Source organism: Phacochoerus africanus, chromosome 1 (genome assembly GCF_016906955.1).
Source record: "Phacochoerus africanus isolate WHEZ1 chromosome 1, ROS_Pafr_v1, whole genome shotgun sequence".
NCBI lineage: Eukaryota > Metazoa > Chordata > Mammalia > Artiodactyla > Suidae > Phacochoerus > Phacochoerus africanus.
This window is the reverse complement of record NC_062544.1, coordinates 130,914,711-130,940,216: the sequence shown is the minus strand read 5'-3', so window position 1 is coordinate 130,940,216 and position 25,506 is coordinate 130,914,711. Positions and strand designations below refer to the sequence as shown.

General features: G+C 39.9%; 1 protein-coding gene across 5 annotated transcripts in view; it reads left to right on the top strand.

Moving 5' to 3' along the window:
* FRMD4B (FERM domain containing 4B) overlaps nucleotides 1-22,320 on the top strand; it is a 373,580-nt gene extending 351,260 nt beyond the window's left edge. For 4 of the 5 annotated variants that reach the window (XM_047779092.1, XM_047779088.1, XM_047779091.1 and 1 more), the window contains 10 exons: nucleotides 432-573; nucleotides 1,400-1,533; nucleotides 1,634-1,753; nucleotides 3,113-3,341; nucleotides 5,774-5,830; nucleotides 7,209-7,356; nucleotides 9,510-9,629; nucleotides 11,041-11,852; nucleotides 16,105-16,237; nucleotides 20,804-22,320. In XM_047779092.1, the coding sequence (XP_047635048.1) occupies nucleotides 432-573; nucleotides 1,400-1,533; nucleotides 1,634-1,753; nucleotides 3,113-3,341; nucleotides 5,774-5,830; nucleotides 7,209-7,356; nucleotides 9,510-9,629; nucleotides 11,041-11,852; nucleotides 16,105-16,237; nucleotides 20,804-20,924 (2,016 nt within the window). In that variant the 3' untranslated portion in view covers nucleotides 20,925-22,320. The remainder of the gene's footprint in view (nucleotides 1-431; nucleotides 574-1,399; nucleotides 1,534-1,633; nucleotides 1,754-3,112; nucleotides 3,342-5,773; nucleotides 5,831-7,208; nucleotides 7,357-9,509; nucleotides 9,630-11,040; nucleotides 11,853-16,104; nucleotides 16,238-20,803) is intronic. The other variant, XM_047779090.1, reaches the window with a different exon arrangement.
* The last annotated feature ends 3,186 nt before the right edge of the window (nucleotides 22,321-25,506 follow it).

The following is a 25,506-nucleotide window of genomic DNA, read 5'->3' as shown; positions in this document are numbered from 1 at the left end:
GTCACACATATGTGTATACACTTTTTTTCTCATATTTTTTAAACTTTAATACCAATTTTTTAAATTACAGTATAGTCACTTTATAATGTTTGAACTACCATTTGTTTTCATTTTTCTTACATTTAAAAGATGGGCAACATATAAGCAGATTCGAAAGTTGTCAGATTTGCCAACATTTTGGCATGCATGTATGTGTACATTGATTACATTTGAAAGTTAATGATTGAAATATACTATGAGAGAGAATCATGCATTACTAAAACATTTTACCTGCAAAGTTGAGGTCTTTTTTTTTTTCTGAAAATATATTACTTTAGTGTGTAAAACTTCTAAGTAGTCCTGTGTTGACATTTTTAATACACAGCAACTGAATTGTTTCATTAATTTGAAATAGGTTTAATTGAGTGAATTCCATTTCAATATTGTATTAGGCAAAAATCCCTTCAGCCAGAAGTTTAGACGACATTGCAATGGATTTGACGGAGACAGGAGCACCACGGGTCTCCAAACTGGTGACACTAGAGGCAAAAAGTCAGTTCATCATGGCAAGCAATGGCAGTTTAATCTCCTCAGGTAATATTTTTGGATTAGAGAATGTGCAAGGGATCTTTATCTTATTTCACTTTTTTTTTTTAACCTGGTTTAAATTTATCTTTTAACCCATTATTTTGGGAATAAATAAGCAGATGAAAATCTACAGGATACAGCAGGTTTGAATAAAATTTAAAAACTAACCTTTAAAGGAGCATGACGAAAGTTAAAATGATAAAGTTTGATTGTATAAGTAACACCTGAAGTGCTTCTTTCTCCAATATATAGCTTTTGATACAGGAACTTATCTACTTCATTTAATATAAATTGAACCATGACTACAACCTTTGGGCCCCACCTCACCCCTAAAGTGATTGCTGCTCCAAGCCCTTCCTCTGTAGAAATTCTGGGATCTCTTATCACGAAGGATATGTAATTTCACTAAAAATAATTTCTCATCTAAATCCCATTGTCAACTTGTGATTCTAAAGCACAGAACATTCCTTCATCTTGCCTGCTTTCTAAAAGAACATTTGGAACAACTATCTCAAAGAAAATCTTACCTTCTCTCCTGCTCAGAAAAATGAATTTTTTCCTTGGGTGTGGCTGAAACATTGATAAGCATTTTATCATTGCTTCTAAAATGACTGAGCCAGTGCAAACGGCATATATTATTACCAGACTCTGTTTGATGCCCAGAAGCATGAGAACATGTTCTCCAGTTTCCTTTGATTATGTTCAGAAACAAGGAGAAAAGAAATAAACTATTATTAAATAGCAGGTTTGGCTTAAAACTCCTTTGTCCTTTAAAAAGGAAGGAAACATGCCTTGTATAACCCTTCCCTGCCCTCCCTCTCATCTCCCTCAGGTTCTCAAGACTCAGAAGTTAGTGAGGAGCAAAAGAGAGAGAAAATCCTTGAACTCAAGAAGAAGGAAAAGCTATTGCAAGAAAAACTCCTGAAGAAAGTTGAAGAGCTTAAGAAGATCTGTTTGCGGGAGGCCGTGAGTGTCTTCTCCTTTGGTGGGAGAGCACTTCAAATTGTGTTTGACAATTCTGGCCAGGGTCACCCTCCCCTCCTCTCATATCTGTCCTGTTTTACAGGAGCTCACAGGCAAAATCCCCAAGGAGTATCCACTGAACGTAGGTGAGAAACCTCCTCAGGTCAGAAGGCGTGTGGGTACCGCGTTCAAGTTAGATGACAACTTGCTGCCAAGTGAAGAGGTATGAGCACCAGCTCTGAGAATTTCTATCAACAGTAAGACAGAAAAGCTGGCTGTGGGATGTGGCCAACTTGTTCCTTTGGTTTTTGAGTTGCTGCTGTACCATTTTTATCTCACCCCTTACAAAGGATCATGGAGACCAAGTTGAATTCTTGCTTTCATGCACAGTCCAATTAAAATTGAGTTATTTCTCATATCTTTATGCCCCCAAACAGAGCATTAAATGAACCCTAAATGTTGATACACTGAGACGCATTATTATAAGAATTAAGAATTCCAGCGCGAGAGTCTCCCACTTAAAGCCAAGTAGCTTTTGGCAAATAGTTAATCTTCTCTGAAGTCTCATTCCTTGACTTTCAGTTTCCTCATCTATAAAATAGGAGTAATGAATGTTTTCCAACTGAGGTATGCAAGGAGTATTCGATGAGATAACACATGTACAGCACTTGGGTATAATAAAATTGAAAGATTGGTTAGCCAATATTTGAGGGTACTTGGTCATTTGCATGTCATCAGATGCTATGACCCCACTTGTGTTTCTTGCAGAAGTTTAGCCATCTTGATTTTAGAAAATGATAGTGGTTTCTATTAAAAATAAGTGAGCTTAGCTATTGAGTGTTCGCTATATACCCAGCTTTGAGCTAAGCAATCCATGTATATTATCTCTTCTAATCTTCACCTTACTTTTAAAAGGTGGATGTTATGTCCATTTTACAAACGAAAAAAATTGAAGCGTGGGAATTCCCATTGTGGCTCAGCGGGTAAAGAACCCGACTAGTATATGCGAGGCGGGTTCAGTCCCTGGCCTCACTCAGTCATTTAAGGATCCAGAGTTGCTGAGAGCTGTGGTGTAAATTGCAGATGTGGCCCGGATCCCGAATTGCTGTGGCCGTGGCATAGGCCAGGAGCTGCAGCTCCAATTCAACCCTTAACCTGGGAACTTCCATATGCCACAGGTGCAGCCCTAAAAAGCAAAAAAACAAATTAAAAAAACCCTAAATGTATCTGTTTCTGAAGCTATGTATGTGAATATAACATTTTATATCTGTGAATCTTGGGCGAAGAATCTCTGTCTTGAAAAATATGATCTTCACCCAACCACCTGAATGAATGGAAGACCATTCCCTTCTTTGAAATGGAAAGAGACTTGGTCTAATAAAAAGTTAAAGTAAATGGAGGAGGGAAGTCTTGTCCTCTAGGAAAGAGTTTGAGAATACCTAATCAGTAAAACTTAGGAAGATTTAATTCTCAAAGAATATCTAATTTGAGAATGTGAGAAAGAGAAATTTTATTACCCAGTACATGTGAGAGTGACTGTGTGTGTCCATAAAAATAAAGCAGTATCATTATGTAAATGCAGGACCCTGCTTTGCAAGAACTGGAGAGCAATTTCCTAATACACCAAAAGCTGGTGGAAGCTGCAAAGAAACTTGCCAATGAGCCAGACCTTTGCAAAACCGTGAAGAAAAAACGAAAGCAAGATTACACGGATGCAGTGAAAAAGCTTCAGGAGATTGAAAATGCAATAAATGAATACCGCATTAGATGTGGAAAGAAACCCAGCCAGAAAGCAACTGTTACTTTACCAGGTTAGTAATTAGTAAGGTTTTTTGTGTGTGTGTGTCAGTCCTCTTGCTGGACTGGACCATTTCCAAACCAGTACATCTGGTGAGAGATAAAAGAAAGAGGTTAATCTTAAGTTTTTTAGGATTAAAAATGGTTTGAAATTTCAGTCTTACAAGTGTGTTAACTTGATTTTTGGTGACCTTTTCACTATTATAATACTATACTATTACATTCCTTTAATTTTTAGGATGAAAGAGTTTTCACAGCAATATTGGTCTCTGATAAAACAGATTCACCTTTAATTGGCCTGATGTCATTGCAAGAAATATATCTGAAAACACAGAGTATTAAGAGAGCTGGGCCCCCTCAGGACTTTCTCGAAAGTTTTTAGCGCAGCAGTCCTTCCTTTTTTTTAAGGGACCTATCCAACATATGTGGATAGAGAAGACTCTTAACATTACTGTCACTTTGTGAGGCTATTTAAAGACGTGGGCATATGTCATGGGTATATTATGAAATGCAGAAAGGCAGAATACAGAATTGTAGCCACAACATGATCCTGACATTGTATAAATATACACACACAAAGGCAGGTTGGGAAATATTTCAAAATATTAATAGTTGTAGAATATCATATAAATTTGCTTCCTCATTTTCTTCCATATTTTCAAAATTCTTGATGTTATGTATCTAAAATTTTAATATTCAGAAAAAAAGTGAAAAATCTCATTTAGGTAGATTTCAAGTCCAATTGGCCTTAGGTATTTGTTACATATTTTTCAGCCTTGATCCTTGGTTGAAATATGATTCTGTTTCTTTCATTCTAAAATTTTTTTTTTCACATTTAAACATCTATAAAATTGGGATAATTCTTACAGTAGATGGTATGTTACAGTTATGATTGGCAGTACTTTTTTTTTTTTACTGGGACACTAACTATACATCTTAGATTTGAGGAAATATGGTAACGTGGCTTAAAGTATACTCGGCTTTAGGGCATATGACTTATCAAGCAGAGATAAGGCTTTTGGAAAGAGAATGCACAGACATCAACACGCAAGTGTTAGCTACAGCTGGGGAATTTAGGATGGCTTTGACTCCGGACATGAAATTCAGTTGGTCTCTTCAGTGACCATGTTCTGGCCTTACAGAGATGGTTGATTAGCAATGCACTTAACTTTCATAGCTGCTTGTGGCCCATTCATCCCAATTGTGTAAGATTCACATGTTATCCTTTACAGTAGCTGATTTTTGGGCAGCACAGGTGCCAATGGTTGAGCACATATTGGGTAGTTTTTTTTAAAGCGTGCCTGACAGCTGACTATGCTAGCACCTTGCCTTTAAGCTCCACTGTGTGTCTTCCTGGCTCTGACAGAGATGAACATTTGAGGTTGGATGGGGAGATTCACTTCCTAGTGGCTTTGGAGCTTACCCTGAGGCCTAATGTTTGCCTGTAACCTTGCAAATTCTTGACATTGAATATGGAATGATTTGCCAAAACACATCATCACATCTGAGATCTCACTTTTTGCTAAATCCATTTTGTACTGTGTGATGGGCACCAATAATAATCAGATCACTATGAGTATTTCCAGCTACTAGTGTTCTTTCACCAGAATGCTGGGCTTAGGTAACCAAAGTAATTAGTATAGGTTATGTTTAATGAGCATTTGTCCTGTGCCAGGAGCTGGGCTAAGGGCTTTACTTCTATTACGTCACTGAACGCTAGGTACTATTCTTATCCCTGTTTTAGAGTTGAGTCGAGTGATGCTTAGAGAGATTATGTAATTTGCCCAAGGTCTCATAGCCAATAAATGACAAAACCAAGATTTGAAGCCAGGTCTGTCTGTTTCAGGGGTTCTCAACCAGGACAATTTTTGTACCCCTGGGAACATGTGGCAGTGTCTGCAGACATTTTTGATTATCAAAACTAAGGATGGACATGGTGTTGACATCCACTAGTAGAGGCTAGAGATCCCACAGTGCAAAGGACAGCTCCCTTCAGTGAAGAACCATCCAGTCCACATCATCAGTAGTGCCACCTATGGTTGAGAAAACCCTGGTATAGTTGAGAACCCTCATCAACCCTTCTAGTTGAGAAGCTTAAGCACCCCAAAATGTCCACATTCTATCAAGAAAAAGCCCTTTTCTTCAGGGAAGTGTTCAAAAAAATAAGTTATTCTAAAAGTTAACAGTATAGTAGATTCTCAAAGGAGGGTTGCCCAAGTTTGTTCTGCTTTAAGAAAGAATTCATTTGTACCATTTGTAAGATGTTTATATCTTCAGTAGTCAGTGAATCCATTCTTAGAACGGTTAATTATTCCTCATGTACTATAATGAGTTGCATTTTTTTAATAAAAATAAGATGCATTCCATTTAAAATGGTTTTATTGAACTCTTTTGGGTGTACAAATGCAACCATGATACTAAAGGCAGTTTTTTATTTTATTCATAGAAGACATAATCCCATCAGAAAGCAGCTCCTTGTCTGACACCACCACCTATGATGATTGTAAGTAGCTCCCCATTTTCAGTTAAAAATGTTACATATTCTGAAATAGGAAGGTTTTTTTTAAGTTAAGTAAAGCCTATTTATTATTCTGTTGGGAAAAGAAGAATCAATTAAGTTACTTTTATCCAGAGCAGTTGGGAGAGGAGGATTATGATTAACTTCTACGCAGGTTAACTCAACATTAAATACAGTACCACATAGGTCACATGATGTCAGAAAATCAGAAAACCATAATATGAGTTAAGTAAGTATCTCAATAAGGATTTGTAAGGCTCTGTAGGGTTTTTTTGTTTGTTTGTTTGTTTGTTTGTTTTTAACTTTTGAAGTACCTACAGACTCGTAGGGAGTTGCATAATTAATACAGAATCCTTCACCCAGCTTCCTCCAGTGGTGACATCTTATATATTTGGTGTCCAATAGCAAAACAAGGAAATTTGTGTTGTGTAGGCTATGCTACATCACCAGGAAATAGTATAGAGTTTGATTATCCCTGCCTACTTATTCTGGATAAGTGGGAGTTTATTTTAGTTTCCTTAGGAAGAAATACACATTTTAGAAATTGGGCTTCCTGTCATTGTGTCGATTTCCTAGAGGTAGGCTGTATCTGTTGTGATGAGCTGTGTTCAACACGTTTCATGGTGGAATGCATTTCGTATCAAGTTATTACAAGAGTATTTCCTTGTAATCCCTTCCTTGTTCTGAAGCAGAGGAGCTGGCCCTCTCTATTTGATATGATTTAAAGAATTCAGGGAAGCTGCTAACCCTGCTTTATCTTCCCCTAAGTTCAATGGTTCATGAAAGTCTCCCATTTCCCAATTCCTCTGAGCTGAGATTTGGTCGCATTTGCCATTCCTCCTTGGAAATACAAATATCAGTAAGAGGCAAAACAGGTCTCTAGTGACTCACCATAAATCGGTTTCATTACTTTTAATGATAGGATGAGCCTTTGGTGAGCCCAGAAGACTTAAGAACATTAAAAGTAATGCTGAACAAAACTGATCCCAGCCTGCCTCACAGGCCAACTTCTGGGCCCTTAACACACTGAGTTTTTTCTGTAATGTAACTCTCGAAAAGCTAAATAGTATCACCCATTCCACCTGAGAGATTTATTTGCTGCTCCGAGTGAACCAGTTGAACTGCTAAAGGTTGGATCAGGCCCCACACGAATATTCATTAATTTCTTTTTTCTATTGTGTAAAATACAAAGCTACATTTCCTGAAACTTAGATACCCCTTCAAAAACGTCATCTTTGTGGAAGAACATTTTGCGCACCAGCCAAATCTTCCACATTCTGTTTTGGGGGTGTTGATGAGTATTTGTTTACTTATTTATCTATTCATTCGTTCGTTCATTCGTTTGTTTGTTTACTTGTTTTAGCCAATGACACCTTCAATCTGTCTGGGCAGCGGTCAAGTTCAGTACCTCATTCTCCAAGAATTCTTCCTCCCAAGTCTCTCGGTATCGAGAGGATCCATTTAAGAAAGTCGTCTGTCAATGAACAGCTTGTGGATACCAGACAGTCCAGGTGAGAGGTCACATCATCTGTGAGACAAAGGCCTTGCCACTCACTAGGAGACCTTTTCTCTAAATTAGTCAACCCATTTCTGTGTTAATCCTATTTATTCTTTCAGAGGAGGTTATCTTGCAAAACCAAAGCATAGAAGCTCACCCAGTTATTTGTTGTTGACAGCAAGTGGAAGTGTTTTTAAAGAGATCTTTGAAAAAGCATTTGGGGAGTTCCTGTCATGGCTCAGCAGAGACCAGTCTGACTAGCATCTATGAGGACGAGGGTTCATTCCCTGGCCTCGCTCTGTGGGTTAAGGATCCAGTGTTGCCGTGATCTGTGGTGTAGATTGCAGATGTGGCTTGGATCTGACATTTCTGTGGTTGTGGTGTAGGCCAGCGACTGCAGCTCCAATTCAGGCCCTAGCTTGGGAACCTCCATATGCCATGAGTGCAGCCCTAAAAAGACAAAAAAATTTTTAAAAATGAAAAGCACCTGGCTCTTTTCTTGACTTTAAAATCTATTTGATTTATATTAAATTATAGGGACATTAATTATCACCTGGTTTTGGGTATGGTGTCAAAAGTTTAGTTTTATAACCCATGGGTCTCAGGAAACTGTCATGAAAGTCCATTCTGCCAAACCAAGCACACAGAATTGACTTCTAATCTTTCAAATGAAATTGAGACCTCAGCACATGTTTAATCTGTAAAATAGATAATACGACTTTTTCTCAGGTGTCTCCAGTAAATATTATCAGGGCAGTAACAACAGAACAATATAATTTTTTAAAAGATGACAGACCATTGATTGCCAGAACTTGGCTGCCTGAATCAATACTAGTTTTGTTTGTTTGTTTGTTTTTTAAAATAGCGCCCAATATAGGATTACCAACTTTTTTCTTTTTTTCCTTTTATGGCCGTACCCATGGCATATGGAAGTTCCTGGACCAGGGATTGAATTCAAGTCACAGCTGTGGCAATGCCAGATCCTTTAACCCACTGTGCCGGGCCGGGGATTGAACCTGCACCTCTGCAGTGACACAAGCTGCTGCAGACTGATTCTTAACTCACTGTGCTACAGCGGGAACTCCCAAAGTCATTTTTAATTGAAAAAATTAACTTCAAATCGTGTTCTTACTGTGCTGGGAAGTAGACAAAGTGATTTAAGGATGCTATGGATGACAATCCACTGGCCAAATTCATCCCGTGACCTATTTTTGCAATGCCCCTGAACTAAGAATGGTTTTTATATTTTTGAATAATTGGAGGGGAAATCACAAGCAGTCGTATTTTGTGACATAAAAATAGTATGAAATTTGAATCTTCATGTCCATGGTCAAATTTTATTGGCACACTGTCACCTCCAATCACATACATATTGTCTACACAGATCTCTTACTTCAAGGGCAGAGTTGAGTAGTTGAAATAGAGATCATCAGGCCCACAAAGCCAAAAATACTTAACACTCTTTCTATAAAAAAGATTTGCTGGAACTTCTGTGGTGGATCCAGCATTGTCACTGCTATGGTGTGAGTTGATCCCTGGCCTGGGAACTTCTACTTGCCATGAGTGTGGCAAAAAAAAAAAAAAAAAAAAAAAAAAAAAAAAAAAAAAAAATGCTGCCCCTACTTTAGTTATTTTCAATGTTTTATTCAGTACAGTCTTTCTTAAAAGTCTTTTTAATTTTTTTCCTTTCATATTTATGATTCCGAGTCAGATCACTGTGCTTCCCCTAAAACTCATCTGGGATGCACCAGGATAACTAAACCACAAAGACAGTTTTTTCTCAATTTTCTTCTCTTTTCTTTGTCTTTTTAGGGGCGCACCCTCGGCTTAAGGAGGTTCCCAGGCTAGGGGTTCAGTTAGAGCCATCTGCTGGCCTACGCCACAGCCGCAGCAACATGGGATCCGAGCTGTGTCTGTGACCTACACCACAGCTCACGGCAATGTTGGATCCTTCACCCACTGAGCGAGGCCAGGGATCAAACCTGCATCCTCACGGATGCTAGTTGGGTTCATTAGCCGCTGAGCCACGACAGGAACTCCTCTCAATTTTCTTTCTATGCTCCCATTCCTTCAGCTTCCAGGTAGTTTCTGATCAGCTTAGGACAAGTTTTCCAGAGATGTTGGGAGGTTCGTCATTTCCTGAATTCTTCTTTTTTACCATCACAGAGAAATGCTGTCAACACATAGCAGTCCATACAAAACTCTGGAGAGGCGGCCCCAGGGAGGGCGAAGCATGCCCACCACACCTGTTCTGACCCGAAATGCCTACAGCAGCAGCCACTTGGAGTAAGAGCACTTCAACTTCAGTCCGGTTGCTTTGTCTCTGTTGATTTTTACTTTAAGGTTTAAGGTTGTGCTTTACCTGGCTGTGTTTGAATCATGTTAAGAGAGTTTCCATAGTCCCTTATTCTATGACTCTATGTTTCCTCTACACTTAAGAATTCAAATACATCAGTCAAGGAGTTCCTGTTGTGGCTCAGTGGGCTAAGAACTTGATATAGAGTCCCTGAGGCTGCAGGTTTGATCCCTGGCCTCGCTCAGTGGGTTAAGGATCTGGCATTGCCGCAAGCTGCAGCGTAGGTCACACATGTGGCTTGAATCTGGTGTTGCTGTGGCTGTGGTGTAGGCCTGCAGCTGCAGCTCTAATTCAACTCCTAGCCCAGGAACTTCCATAAGCCATAGGTGCAGCCATAAAAAGAAGAAAAACAAACAAACAAAACAAATACGTCAGTCAAAAAAAAAATGTACTTGAAAATGGGCTTTGCGTAGATACTGGATTTTTCTAACCAGACAGTACCATTTGGCATTCAGTGTTAAGGATGTGGATAATGACAATGGTAACCCTTTGACATGTTTACTGATGGCTGTGCATAGAAAAGAGCACAGCCATCCGTATGCACTATATTATTTAGTCCCCACAACAAGCCTAATTGAAGATGTTAGATACTGTTTTGGTCCTCATTTTACAGAGGAGGAAGGAAGATTAATTAAATATTTTACCCACGTTCATATATAGCTGGGAAATGATGGAGCCATGACTCAACCCAGGTTTCCAATGTCAGATCAACCTCTGCTCCCCCACAAAGGCTGCCTTCACTGTGGTCTAGCTACTGCTCTCCTGTTGGGATAAAAGACCCTCCAAAGATGCGTGGGGTTTTTCTTAGGCTTTGATGCAAGTTGTACATCATCAGTTTATCTTCCCTGTTTTCAAGAAAGGATACAGGTTACCTAATTGACAGAACGTGTTTCTCTTCTCATTTTGACTTTGTAAACCCAGTGGATTCTGTTGTGTGGTTGCTTTGGAAACCTTAAAAATCCTATTGCAGTTCAAGAGCTGTTAAATATTTGAAGTGATGTCCCTTTTTTCCTTATCTTGGTCCTCCTCTCCTTTTTTTTTTTTTTTTTTGTATTTTTAGGGCCACATCCGCGGCATATGGAGGTTCCCTTCCCAGGCTAGGGGTCCAATTGGAGCTATAGCTGCCAGCCTACACCACAGCCACAGCAACATGGGATCCAAGCCACCTGCCACCTGCCACCTACACCACAGCTCACGGCAATGCCAGATCCTTAACCCACTGAGAGAGCCCAGAGATCGAAGCCCCATCCTCGTGAATACTAGTCAGGTTCATTACCTCTGAGCCATGACAGGAACTCCTCTCCTTTTGTCTTTTACAAGTTTACCTTTCTTCTCCTGCAGACCCGAATCGTCATCTCAGCACTGCCGCCAGCGGAGTGGGAGCCTGGAGTCCCAGTCTCACCTGCTCTCTGAGATGGACCACGATAAGCCATTTTTCTCCCTCTCCAAATCCCAAAGAAGCAGCAGCACAGAAATCCTGGATGACGGGTCTTCCTACACCAGCCAGTCAAGCACAGAGTATTACTGTGTGACACCAGTGGCCGGGCCCTATTACACTACCCAGACTCTGGACACTCGCTCCAGGGGCCGGAGAAGGTCCAAGAAACAGAACGTTTCGACTTCAAATTCAGGAAGCATGCCCAACCTAGCACAAAAGGATAGTTTGAGGAATGGTGTCTACTCCAAGAGTCAAGAGCAGACATCTTCTAGTTACTACATTGCCGGGTACACGCCGTACGCAGAGTGTGATCTCTATTACAGTGGTGGCTATGTCTATGAGAACGACATGGAGGGACAGTACAGTGTCAATCCTTCCTACCGGTCATCAGCCCACTATGGGTACGACCGCCCCAGGGACTACAGCAGGTCCTTTCGTGAAGATGAGGTCGACAGGGTACCCCACAACCCATACGCCACTCTCCGGCTGCCAAGAAAGGCTGCTGCAAAGTCAGAGCACATCACCAAAAACATCCACAAGGCCTTAGTTGCAGAGCACCTGCGTGGCTGGTACCAGCGGGCCTCTGGGCAGAAGGAGCAGAGCCACAGCACACAGACTAGCTTTGACTCTGACCGGGGCTCGCAGAGAAGCCTGGGCTTTGCTGGCCTACAGGTACCCTGTTCTCCAAGCAGCCGAGCATCTTCCTATTCTTCAGGTAAGAATACCCTGGAGGCTGAGTTCCCTGGTGGCCTAAGAGTTTAAGATCAGGTGTTGTAGTGACTGCTGTGGCTTGGGTTACTGCTGTGGCAGGGATTCCATCCCTGGCCTGGGAAGTCCCACATGCCTTGGGTGTGGCCCAAAAAGGAAGGAAAAAAAAATAGCACAGAGGCCTTTGTACTCAGATTTCATTTACCTTGTGTCCCCAGCTACCCCAAACCACTCCCCTCAAGGACCATGAGGCCAGGACCCAAGATCATAAGGGTGGTAGCTATTGGGTGGAGCCACAGGTTAAAATCCAACAAACATTTACTGAGCACCTACTCTCTGTGCTGCCCTGTGTTAGAGGCTTTCTTGTATTTTATCTTTTCTAGGTCTTGTGTTGATGGCCACATCTCTTTAAAGTGTTCAGGCTTTGCAATTAATATGTACCCACTACTATATATAAGATAGATAATCAACAAGGACCTGCTGTATAGCACAGTAGAATTATATTTTATATATATATCAGTATTTTGTAATATGCCATAAGGGAAAATAATTTGAAAAAGAATATGTGTTTATATTAGTTTATATAAAACTAATAAAAAATTATATATATATATATATATATATATATGTAAAACTGAATTCCTGTGCCATACACCTCAAACTAACATAACATCATAAATGAACTATACTTCAATAAAAATCGGAAGTTCCCATTGTGGCTCATTGGTTAATGAGCCCAACTAGTATCCACAAGGATCTGGTGTTGCTGTGAGTTGTAGTGTAGGTTGCAGACACGGCTTGGATCCTCCGTTGCTGTGGCTGTGGCGTAGGCTGTCAGCTGTGGCTCTCATTTGACCCCTAGCCAGGGAATGTCCACATGCCATGGGTGCAGGTCCTAAAAAGCAAATAAATAAATAAATAAAAATAGTTTTCAGGGCATTGAGTTTTGATATATTAAAAGAATAGGATAAACACTTATGTAAGAAGAAAGCCTTTAGGATTCTACATCCTTCCCTGTTCACCACGAGGAATTGGATCATCTAAAAGCATTTATTCCTGGAATTCCGGTTGTGGCTCAGCAGTAATGAACCCAACTAGTATCCATGAGGATGTGGGTTTGATCCCTGGCCTTGCTCAGTGGGTTAAGGTTCTGTTATTGCCATGAGCTGTGGTGTAGGTCGAAGATGCAGCTCGGATCCCGCGTTGCTTTGGCTGTGGTATAGGCCAGCAACTGTAGCTCCAATTTGACCCCTAGCCTGGGAACTTCCATATGCCACCCATGTGGCCCTAAAAAGACGTACATACATACATAAATGCCATTCATTCCCAGTGCTTAGGAATCTGTGTAAGTCTTCTAGTAAGTCTGACTGGAGCTGGCATTTACTAAGCACTGTTGGCACTGTTCTAAATACTCCTCAGGCCTTGACTCAATTCAGTAATCATATATCCTCCACTTTCTGGTTAATTTAAGGGACTTTCAAAGGTAATTTTGATGAGAGAGATTCTCTTCATGCATTGACTTTGGTCCCTAAATCTATTGCATACCCCGAGCTGTGCCAGTTACCTTAAGTAGGGATATGAGGGCCTAAGAGAAAAATCTTCCTCTGGTTTCACTTATTCAACTAACAAGCGGGCACATCCAAGATAATGAGGAGCCAGTTTCTGGCCTGGATATGTTCACGGTCTCGTTAGCAGCCAGAGGGATGTATGAAAATTAAGCAGCACTAAAGCTTAAAGAAATGAATTCTCGAACTGCACAAAAGACCACGGTCATGAGTCTTGCCCCCTCTTGCAAGTATGACGCCTTAGTGAGACATAGCACAGGGATTCCTGAATCATTTTGTGATCATCTGTGAAAACTGTACCTTTAAAAGTTTCCTAAGTTTGTTGACAAGAGGTGTTTCCATGGAGATTTCTGTTTGGGTTCCAGTTCTATCCTCTTTGTGCAGGACTTTAGACTTCTGCTAGGGTTTCCCCATTTATTACCACATCTAACATATGAAAAGTCTCCTGTAATTATTTCATATTTGTGGCTGTGATCCAGAGATTGCCTTTCTTCCCCTTCAAAGTTCAGGGCGCTGCATGAGAAACTTTCCGAAACCAAAGGAGGAGGACTGAGATACCTGTGTATAGTCAGCAGGGCACAGGGCTGGGGTAATGCCTCTTTAAACAGAGAAGCAGCTGTAACTCTGAAACTTCAACATTCCCGGCCATTGTCTCAGCACTGGGGCAAAGGTGAGAATGGAGATAATGCTTCCTGGACCCAGTGTGACAGCGTGAGCCTGGCTGATTCCAGCAGGAATTGACCCCACAGGCCAAAAGGCATCACAGGGATGGAATCAGTGCTTCCAGAATTCCTTTTTGGGATTTTCCTCTTTCCTACTACATTTTATAGTTGATGTATTACAACAGGCATGCACCATTCTCATGGAGAGATAAGTTTCCAGTTATTTGCTGAATTAGTCAGGGGTTTTGCAATCCCTTCCAGCCACCTAAAGGCTCTCCTGGTGACTCAGTTTTAGGAGTAGTAGCAGCCACTTTTATTGGCAGCTTACCCTGTGCCACCCGGTTTGCTCAGCCCTTTATTTGCGCTCTCCCATTTAGTGTATGCGACAATTCTATGTAGGGAGTGCTGTTGTCATGTTTATTATTATTATCCTAATCTTGCAGCTGAGACACTTCTGCCTTACAGGGTTTAAATGACCCTGCCCAATCTCCAAAGCCGGAAAGTGGTGGAGTAGGAATTCTATTACAGCGCAACATCCTAACCACCATGCCTCAAAACCCCTGACTTAGAGATATGAAACCTTCTTAGAAGCTCAAAGTGAGGATCTTACATCGTTAAGTCAAATCTTTGTGGGCATCCAGGACCACAGATGAGTTTTGAAATGTGTTTGTTGCATGCTGGTTCCACATGCTTTGTGGGGGTGAGAAGAGAGAAGGTTGACCGCCAGGAACAGGAAATAGAGGAGATCAGGAAGGACCCAGGAGCAATGGTGGTTTTTTGAGTCCTAGGTGACCGGCATGACATCATGCATCCTAGGCACAGAGCAGAGCTGGTTATATTTATTTACTTACTTTGGCCATGCCTGTGGCATGTGGAAGTTCCCTGGCCAGGGGTTGAACTAGTGCCACAGCAGCAACCTGAGCCACAGCAGTGATAATACTGGATCCTTAACTACTAGGCTACCAGGGAATTCATGGACGGTTTAAGAGAGAGGACAGCAAACACCCAGAGATGAGGCATTCACTGAGTTTTGCTCCCAAATTATGCCTTTGTCTTGTTCGGATTAGTGCCCTCAGAAGAGCTAAGTCTCTTCTTCCTGAAATCTTTCCTGTCCTAGTTACCCTCCCCCACTCCCACTCCCCCCTACACACACTTTTTTTTTCCCCCCCAAAAAAAATGACTTGATCCTGCTAGTGGCCAATATTGCCTTTGGCTGAGGAATGGACAGGTCTCAACAAATCGACGTATAGAATGCTTTTCCTCCAAAGGGCTTCAGGAAATTCAAACTTGTCACCTTATCTTTATGATGGAAGCCTGTGAAGCTATCCAGCCACCATAGCCTGACTGGGAAGATTCTTTCCATATATGAGACTTCTTTTCTGGCTTGTCTTCTGGGTTTGGGGTTTTTTGGGGTTTTTTGCTTTTTAGGGCCACACTTGTGGCACATGGTGGTTCCTAGGCTAGGGGGTCAAATCAGAGCTACAGCTTCAGGCCTACACCACAGCCATAGCAATGCCAGATCTGAGCCAAGTCTTCGACCTACCCCACAGCTAATGGCAGTGCTGGATCCTTAACCCACTGAGCAAGGCCAGGGATCAAACCTGCATCCTCATGGATACTAGTCGGGTTTGTTAACTGTTGAGCCACGAAGGGAACTCCTTGGGTTTTTTTTTTTTAATAGCATGTCTTTCAATTAACTTTATTCATATCTACAGTAATCATAGTTATCATTTATTTCCAGGCACAGTGCTAAATATTTTCACAAATTAATTTGTTTAATCCTGATATTATCCCTACACAAAATATATTTATACTCTTAGCTCCACATTACAGATGAGAAAACTGAGGCTTAAAGAGGTTATTTGCCCAAGGTCACATGGCCAGTAAGTGACCACATTGGAATAGGAGCTCTATTGGTTCTAAACATTGGCTCTTAAGCACAACTCTGCACACAGCTGATTATATTGTACATCTAAATGGCCTAAATAATTCACTTTGAATGGTCCCACTAATTTTATCTTTTCATTTTTAGTGTCTTCTACAAATGCTTCTGGGAACTGGAGGACCCAGATAACCGTAGGGCTATCTGAATACGAGACCCCAGCACATCCTTCGTACACCAGCTGCTATGGCAACATCTATAATCCTTTGTCCTCTCCAGGCAGGTGAGAAAGCAATGCTCAAAAATGCTATTACCCTGTTCCTGGTCAGAATTCAGGAATCTAAGTTGATTTTATGAACACTAAGTGATCTAGCTCAAGGTTTGTCAAAGGCCAACCTTTGTCTGAGGGCCAAAACCAGCTGCCACCTATGTTTATAAATAAAGTTTTATTGGAAAACACCCATGCTCATTCATTTACATGTTATCCATGGCTGTTTTTGTGCTAGGAGGCAGAGCAGAGTGGTTGCAAGAGAGATCATATGGCTGAAGCCAAAAATATCTGGCCCTTTAAGAAAAAGCTTATTAAGGAATTTGCCGGAGGCCCAGCAGCTTAAGGATCCAGCATTGTCACTGCTGTTGCTCCAGTAGCTGCTGTGGCAAGGGTTTGATCCCTGGCCTGGGAACCTTCACATGCCATGGCCACAGCCAAACAAAAAAGAAAAGAAATAGCTTATTGATGCTTAATCTAGCTCATTTAAATTTTATCCTGTTTTTGTTTTTGTCTTTTTGCCTTTTCTAGGGCCGCTTCCTGAGGCATGTGGAGGTTCCCAGGCTAGGAGTCTAATTGGAGCTGTAGCCACCGGCCTACGCCACAGCCACAACAACGCAGGATCTGAGCCGCATCTGCAACCTACACCACAGCTCACGGCAATGCCGGATCCTTAACTCACTGAGTAAGGCCCGGGATCGAACCCGCAACCTCATGGTTCCTAGTCAGATTCGTTAACCACTGTGCCACGATGGGAACTCCAATTTTACCCTGTTCTTAGAGTTCTGTACATTACATTCTGTGTTTGAAGGGTTCTTGTAAATTGTTCTACTTGAAGCTATATTATTGGTATTTTCATTAAGATTCTTCTGGCCTTGTGGGAAAAATAGCTACATTGGAAAAGGCTGTTCATACCAAGATGCCTCATAGACAGTTGTTAGGCTTGATTTCAAACATTTGCTGCCTTTTTTTATCTGACCACTGTGTTCATTAAGAAGCAGCAGACACAGCCAGCTGTCCTGTGCATTTGTAATAGCAGTTCTTTGTAAACATTTAGAGGAAACAGACAAGACCAACTTGTTAAAATGTGGTTTTTAAAAAGATTACCAACTCTCAATTATGTGCTTTTCAGTTCTTTGCATACAAGGGAAGAATTAAGTTTGAAGAGGTCATTTTTCTTTATTAATTTCTCACAGAATATAATCCACACTCCCTGGTGCCAAGAAGTAGAGCATTTTCTGTTGTTTTTTATTTGTTTTCTTCTTTTCATGAAAATTGAATTTTGCTTTCTTTAAGTCAGATTGCCTCAGGCATAGGAGACTTAACACAGACTGAAACTTTTAAAGGTGCCTATACTAGTGATTTTGAGTGGTTAGTTTCTTATGAACGCACTTAAGTATTATAAGCAAATGGAAGATATTCAGCCCCCAGAGTTTTGTTTTTCTTTTCCATATTCAGCACAAGTTTTTCTTGGCTTGAAATATTAGGCCAATTGTCTCAACTCAACAAAGGGTGTGCTCAAAATAGAATTTTAATGAAAATATACACCAGAGGATGTCCAATAGCTTGGGCTTCTGTAAATAATGCTTGGAAATGAGTTAGGAGCAGCAAATAAAATGACTCTGGCCCCAAATTTGAGCTGGACTTTTTCACTTCAGTTCTAATCATTTTGCATAATACATTTGAAAATAGTTTTCCTGTTGGTATACTTTTACTGTCCTTTTCGTTGCCTAAATTAGAAATGATATAAAACAAACCATGCAGTGCCCAAGACAGTTCTGATATCCTTAACACCAGTCTCCTCAGACTCAGGAAGTGTTAAACATTTTTAGAGAAAAATCTAGTTTACAAAGTCTGCCCATCTATTTCAGCCAGCCCAAGACAGCAGAGTCTAGTGTCAGAAGGGGCACAATGTACAGGAAATTAGAAACTATTTAAAGATCCCTATTGTGTGTGTGTGGGTGTGCACATAACATGAGCTCATTTTAGAAAATTAGGAAAATAATAAAGGAATAAATAAGCAGGAAATAATTTACCCATAAATCCACCATGTAGAGATAGTAGCTAGTAACATTTTGGCACATTTTTCCCATTTTTCTCTATCCATTTTTAACATGATCATAATGATTGTATATACAACTCTACATCTTTCATTGTACATGGAATTGCACATCCCAGTTTTTTGCTTAATATCCTAGCATCAACATGTCCCCTCCCTTTTTTTTTTTTTTACAAAATTTTAAACCTTATTTTATATGATCAGTGTGATAGTCCACTCAATAAATATGCCATACTTTATTAAACAGTTCCCCATAGTTTGATTTTAAATGGTTTTAAATTTTTCTTTCTTTTTTTATTGTGAGTAATGCTGTTTTTAACATCTTTGTGCAAAATATTTGTCTGAATTCTATATTATTTCCCTAGGATATATTTTAATATGTAGAATTAATGGATTAAATTGAAAAGCATATTTTTGAAACTCCTGCTTACTAGAAATATTTGCCAGTTTATCTTCCTAGCTCTGGGAATTGTGAGAATGTTTAATTCTACCCAATTATCTATTTAGGATTTTTTTTTCTTTCTTTTTTTTTTTTTTGGCCACCCCATGGCATATGGAGCTCCAGGGCTAGAGATCAGATGTGAGCTGCAGTTGCAACCTAAGCCATGGTTGTAGCAATGTGGGATCCTTAACCCACTGTGCTGGGTCAGGGATTGAACCTGCCCCCCAGGGCTCCCAAGACACCACCCATGCTGTTGTGCCACAGCAGGAACTCCAAGACTTTTTTTATTATTATGATGATACAGTCTAATCAATTTAACTTGACCTAGTAACAAGCAGTCATCCATAAAGCTTTAGAAATTTGCTCTAAAACTACATGTTATTTTTTATGAAAATGAAAATTGTAAATAAGAGAAAAATTGGGTTTTAATATAAAGATAAAAACTTTAGATCTATCCTTAAAGATTTGAAATACTTAGCCATAGATCCATGTTTTTTTTTTTTTTTAATGAAATGCATATTATTTTAAGATTCTTTCCCAAGAGTTTCCAGGTCTTAATATTATATAAAAAGCTACAAATTTATACCAAGAAAAAAATTTTTTCCTAGTATGATGTAGTATAACAGTCAGCAGCATAAACTTTCCAAAATTAGAAATAGTGAAGTCTCTTATGCTACCTAGTATGTAATAATGGTCAGATTCTGGGCTCTGCTGCTGCAAACTGTATTTTCACATAACATTTTTTTCTTTCACTTCCTATTTTCCATTTCCAATTCTTTTCCTTATCTAACTCTACCTATTACTAGGCAAAGCCAAAGTCTTCTGTCTGGGAGAATGGTTGTATCTCCAGAAATGAGATCAGTTTTAAATTCTCTTTTAAGTGTAGCCAGCTGTAGTAAGTACAGTCCCGTGTGTTGCTTCTTCCATAGCAGGTATTTTGCTTGCTCCGACTGATGTGTGAAGTGTTGGAAAGCTGCCTATGTTTTTATACTAGGAAAAAAACACTAAATACCTGGCTTTGCATAGTGTTTATTTCCCAAGCTTTCTTTCCAGGACTTTATATTCACCTTTACTAAAAGACATTGGAATTTAAAATAAAAAGAACCTACTAACTAACTAACATATTCTAACCTACTGTTACAGGAATGAGGTTTTGCATATTGGATTAGTCTGTACAGTATGATGCTTTCTGAATGGACCTGAGATTTTTGTGTGATGCTGTTTCCGGTTTACACTTGACCCATACAGTCTAGGGATGTGAAATATGTCCCAAGATACTCTTGCCTGACTCCAAATATATTCCTTTGTTTCTGAGGAAAACATCTAGTGTATTTCCCTTAATTTGAAGAATATTTAAAGGACAGCTATGAAAAATACTTCAAAAGTCCAAAATATGACTCTCACACAAACAGAAAATGAGCACGTGTCAAAGATTCATTTAACTCATTAATGAGAATACTAACAAAATGGTAACGCTGGTGCCCAGAGAATTCAAGAGACTGGATATGGGATAGACCCTGATGTAAAATAACATTTAAAAAGAATGTATATATATTTATATCTGAGTCACTTTTCTGTACAGCAGAATTTGGCACGACATTATAAATCAACTATATGTTAATGAAAAAAAACAGAGAAAAAGAGAGACTGGATTCCAAACACTGAAAGGGAGAGTCTTAAGATGAGATTACGCAATTCGATATAAAACCAGCTAATGTCCAACCAGGCAATAAAACTATGACCATAATCTTTTTATTAGGCAGAAGTTATTTGTATTTCTTCCAGACAAAGCCTCCATATTAACATATAACTTGACAACAATCTGAGTCCTCATCCACAGTAAACCTAAGTTAGACAAACGTCTACTTACTCAGGAGAAGTCAATACTCCTCACATGGGGCTGTTTGACAGTGTTCCAGTGTGACGTCGTAAAACCACACAACCATCCCCTGCCTTATTCCAGAGTTTTGGAGAATGTTCTTAACAGTGCTTCCTACTAACCTCTTTGAGTGTAGTCATCTTTGTACTCTGAGAACAAAACATGACCCCAAATCGTAACATTTCTGGTTTCCTTTAATAGACAGTACACAGAGACCAGTCAACTGGACGGTACAGATGGAAGCCGGCTGGAGGACAGCCTGGAGAGTAGTGAGCAGAGGCTCTTTTGGCACGAAGACTCAAAGCCTGGAACATTAGTCTGAACGGCAGTTGGGCCTCTGGACCACACACAGCACTGCGTCCTCACACTAGCGTGCCTTGCAGATCGTGTTCGTCTTCCCAGAGGGCTGCTGGCTTTGGAAACCTAGAGGCATCCACGCCGGAAGAGAAGACTCACATGGCCCCGGAAGTGAATCACATACTAAGCCGCACAAAACCCCTGCACGACCACCCGCCTTTCCAAGTGCAGGCGCTAACCTCACAGAGCAAGGCCGGACCTCACGTGAGCCATGGCCAAGAAGGACTCAGCCCTTATGGTAGCAGGCACTTTTTAAGGGAATAAAAGTTGTGGAAGACAGACCTCAAAACGCTGATAAGTGCGTTCAGGGATTCCATAAGGAAGGAAAGAAGGACAGGGGAGATTTCAGAGCACAATTCAGAATGATGGCAGAAGGGAAACCAGAAGCTCCTTATAGTCACTGACGTTTGAATTGGTAAGCAGGAGAAGAATTGCATACTGTGTCTACCTGGACATGAGCAGTTTAGACAGTATTTGAAAATTACTTGAAAAGCTGGATTTTCATGAAGTTCTGGATGAGTGTAAATGTTTCTAGTCAATGATCAAGACTGATGGTTTTCATAAGCACCATAAAATGGGTTCTGGAAAGACTTATTGCTGTAGCATCCTGTAATATAACGTTCTGGTAGCAGATTGGGGAAAATGAAGCAGCCCATTGAATAACTGACAAACTCTGCTTGGAGAATTTTCTGAGGTACAATATCACTGAGTTCCTTTCTTTCTTTCTACGCCAATGGCATTATTATTCAGGCTGGTAACTCTCCAACTCGGCTGTCATTGAAATGGTAAACTTGACATGGAGAGTTTTTATAATCAAGAGTTTGAAAAAGTATTTTAGGGTGATACAGAAAGAACCCAACACAGCATAAAGAAAAAAGAAACACACAGACGAAAACCACATCATTTTAGATGAATTGCGTGCCTTAAAATTGTGGACATTAGAAAAGGAAGCATATTGTCTGGATTCCACAGGTAGTTCTAAGTCACCAAGTGACAAAAACAAAATTAGTTATTAAAAACAAAAGCAAAAAAACCTCCAAGCTGCAGTAGATTTAATTATGAGGCTAAAACTACCTCATACTTTTTCTTGGGAGAACTAATTCGCTGTGGTTTATTATAGGGTGTTTTGGTTTTGTTTTTGTTTTTTTTTTTTAAGCAACTATTTCCATATTCCAGATACATCTTTTTTGTCATCTTTACTCTGCTTCAGAATTCCATAAAAGGTGCTCCTTCCATCTCTTTTATACAGGTTTCTTGTTCATATTGTGAATAGAGAAGTTTCTGAACAACTTTTTGGGAACATTTTCTACGTATATTCCAAAGCATGTAATATATACATAAAGATGATTTGTTAAACTGGTCCTTAGTCATTTGTATTATTAAAAATGAAGTTTGGGGAAAAAATTGGAAAACCGAAAGACATGCAAAAAATAACTTATTTCTTTTTGCATATTTGTATAGCCTTCTAGAAACAGAAATACCTTTTGCATATTCTTTTACTGTTCTGACTTTTTAAGACCTATTATTATTATTTTTTTTACATAGGTCAATAAATTAAAGGTGTGCTACTGAAAATGTTTATGTATCCTTCCATTTATGTTCAGGGTTCACATAAAGCAGTTAAAAGTGCTCTACTTCAAGTAATCAGGCTGGAAAAGACTAAATTTTTAGTTATAGTATTACCATATTTTATTGATTCCAAGATGCCCTTTTTTTTTTCATTTTGCACATTTATATCTCCAAAATCAGCATGCATCTTTTGATTCCTGGCATGTTCTATTTGAGTTGGAAGTTTTTGTTTTTTTTTTTTCTTTCTTGGTGATACATAAAATATTGCTGTGCCTTAGAATAAAGTTAGTTGTCTTAGAATTGATGAAATACGGTAGTTAATTGCCTCATGGAGGATGACTGATGTGAATTTTTAGGCTTCCCAGTTTTATGAATGTTGTTTATTTGTAACAAGTCATTCATTCTAGTTTTGAAGACTGGCAAATAGGTCTTTTAAATTCAAGAATATATTTCATCTGACATCTTTTTATCCCTTACAATGGGGAGAGGGGAGGGGGAAGTGAAATATGAGGAGGTTATTATTTCTGTGCAAGTACCTTTCATGGAAATAATCTTCTGCTAGTCAAGAACTGGTATGCTCAGAATTGCAAGTGTACCTTGAAAAAACAAATAAAACTTGGCTCCCAAATGGGAAGAGAAGGTATGGAAATCGAAGCAGAGGAGTTCCCATTGTGGCTCAGAGGGTTAAGAACCTGACATAGTGTCCATGAGGATGCAGGTTTGATCCCTGGCCTAACTCAGTGGTTTAAGGATCCAGCATTGCTATTGTGGCATAGGCTGCAGATGCAGCTCGCATTTGGTGTTGGCATGGCTGTGGCATAGGCCTGCAGCTGCAGCTCCCATTCAACCCCTGGCTTGGGAACTTCCATATGCCACAGGCTCTAAAAGGAAACAAACAAAAAATGAAATGGAAGCAGAGTTAGCCTGCTACATGATTTTCCCCTCATCTTTTTTGAAAAACATTTCTCAGTCACATTATTGATGTGCTTATTAATAATCCAAAAGCGGCAGAGGTAAATTTTTCAATATGTCAAATTGATGTTTTTTACTACAAAATATCATGTACTTGTGTTAAAAATTTTAATTTCAAACATGAAGCAAATATATAAGAACATAGTCATGCCCTATAAGCCTAACATTACCAGATACAATTGTGAATTTATTGTATATCAGCAGATTTTTTTTCTATGCCTATAGTAATTAAAAAAAATCAAACAGGATTTCCTGTCATGGTGCAGGGGAAACGAATCCGACTAGGAACCATGAGGTTGCGCGTTCAATCCCTGGCCTCACTCAGTGGGTTAAGGATCCGGCGTTGCCGTGAGCTGTGGTGTACGTCACAGACACAGCTCAGATCTGGCGTGGCTGTGGCTGTGGCTGTGGCATAGGCCAGCAGCTGTAGCTCTGATTATTAGACCCCTAGCTTGGAAACCCCCACATGCCTCGGGTGTGGCCCTAAAAAGACAAAAGACAAAAAAAAAAAAAGCATCATATTACAAATTCAGTTTCACAACTTACTTTTTAACCAAAGTATCTTCGGCCTCACCTTTTGTCAGTGTACATTGATCTACCTCATGAAGATGTATGTTTTACAAGGTGGATTGAAAAAATTGCCTCACCTTCCTCCTTCCTGGATGTTTAATTTTTTTCTATATCTGAGAAGATCATTCAAAATTCTTCCATGTATTCATAAAAGCTTAATGTTAAGCAATAAAGATTCTAGAATTGTTTAAACTATTCGTTTAAAGTCTTTTCTTAGGGACAGAGGTTCAAGTATCAGTCTTTAAGAGCTTTCAGAATTGGAATGATGACTTTCTTTGGTACAGTAGAAAAGTTTTGATGGTTTTTTCCTAAACTCTTAGAAGCAGTGGAGAAAATCCTGCTTTTAAAATTTTCAGAGTTCCCAATGTGCCTCAATGGGTTAAGAACCTGTCATTATTTCTGAGATGTGGGTCGGATCCCTAGTCTCACTCATTGAGTTAAGGATCCTGTGTTGCCACCAGCCTCAAGTGTAGGTAGCTGCAGGCATTGCTGTGGCTATGGTGTAGGCTGGCAGCTGCAGCTCCAGTTTGACCCCTAGCCCAGAAACATCCATATGCCACAGGTGGGGCTGTAAAAACAGAGTATTTTTTTTCAGTCATTGTGGGCCTATATTTTGTAAAGTGAAATAAAGTGAATTACTAAGGGGAAGAAAAGTTAATTCAAAAATATGAATTACTAGATAGGTGGAATAACAGAGATACAAAAATATGTTCTTATTTATTATTACATTCACCAGACATTAAACTACTCTGTCAAATTTCAAAGCTTCTTTTCTTTTTTCTTTTTTCTTTTTTCCTTTGGTCTTTTTGTCTTTTTAGGGCCACAATCTCGGTATATGGAGGTTCCCAGGCTAGGGGTCAAATCGGAGCTGCAGCTGCCGGCCTACACTACAGCTACAGCAACTCAGGATCCAAGCCACATCTGTGATCTACACCACAGCTCACAGCAATGCAGGATCCTTAGCCCACTGAGTAAAGCCAGGGACTGAACCCTCATCCTCATGGATACTAGCTGGGTTCATTAACCCCTGAGCCATGACGGAAACTTCCAAGTTTTAAAGTTTTTAAACACTTTCAGTTTCTGTTCCTAGCTTTCTAAGTTCCAGCAACAGTTTCCAGATTACCCTTTGAGTAGCACTGATCTGGAGCATCAAAGGAGGTGCTACCTCCATGCTTATTAATAAGGCAATTCAGGGTGGGGAGGTTCCCATCGTGGTGCAGTGGAAATGAATCTTACTAGGAGCCATGAGGTTGCAGGTTCGATCCCTGGCCTCACTTGGTAAGTTAAAAGGTCCAGCATTGCTGTGAGTTGTGTAGGTCACAGACGCAGCTCAGATCTGCTGTTGCTGTGGCTGTGGTGTAGGCCAGCAGCTGCAGCTCCAATTCAACCCCCAGCCTAGGAACTTCCATATGCAGTGGGTGCAGCCCTAAGAAGAA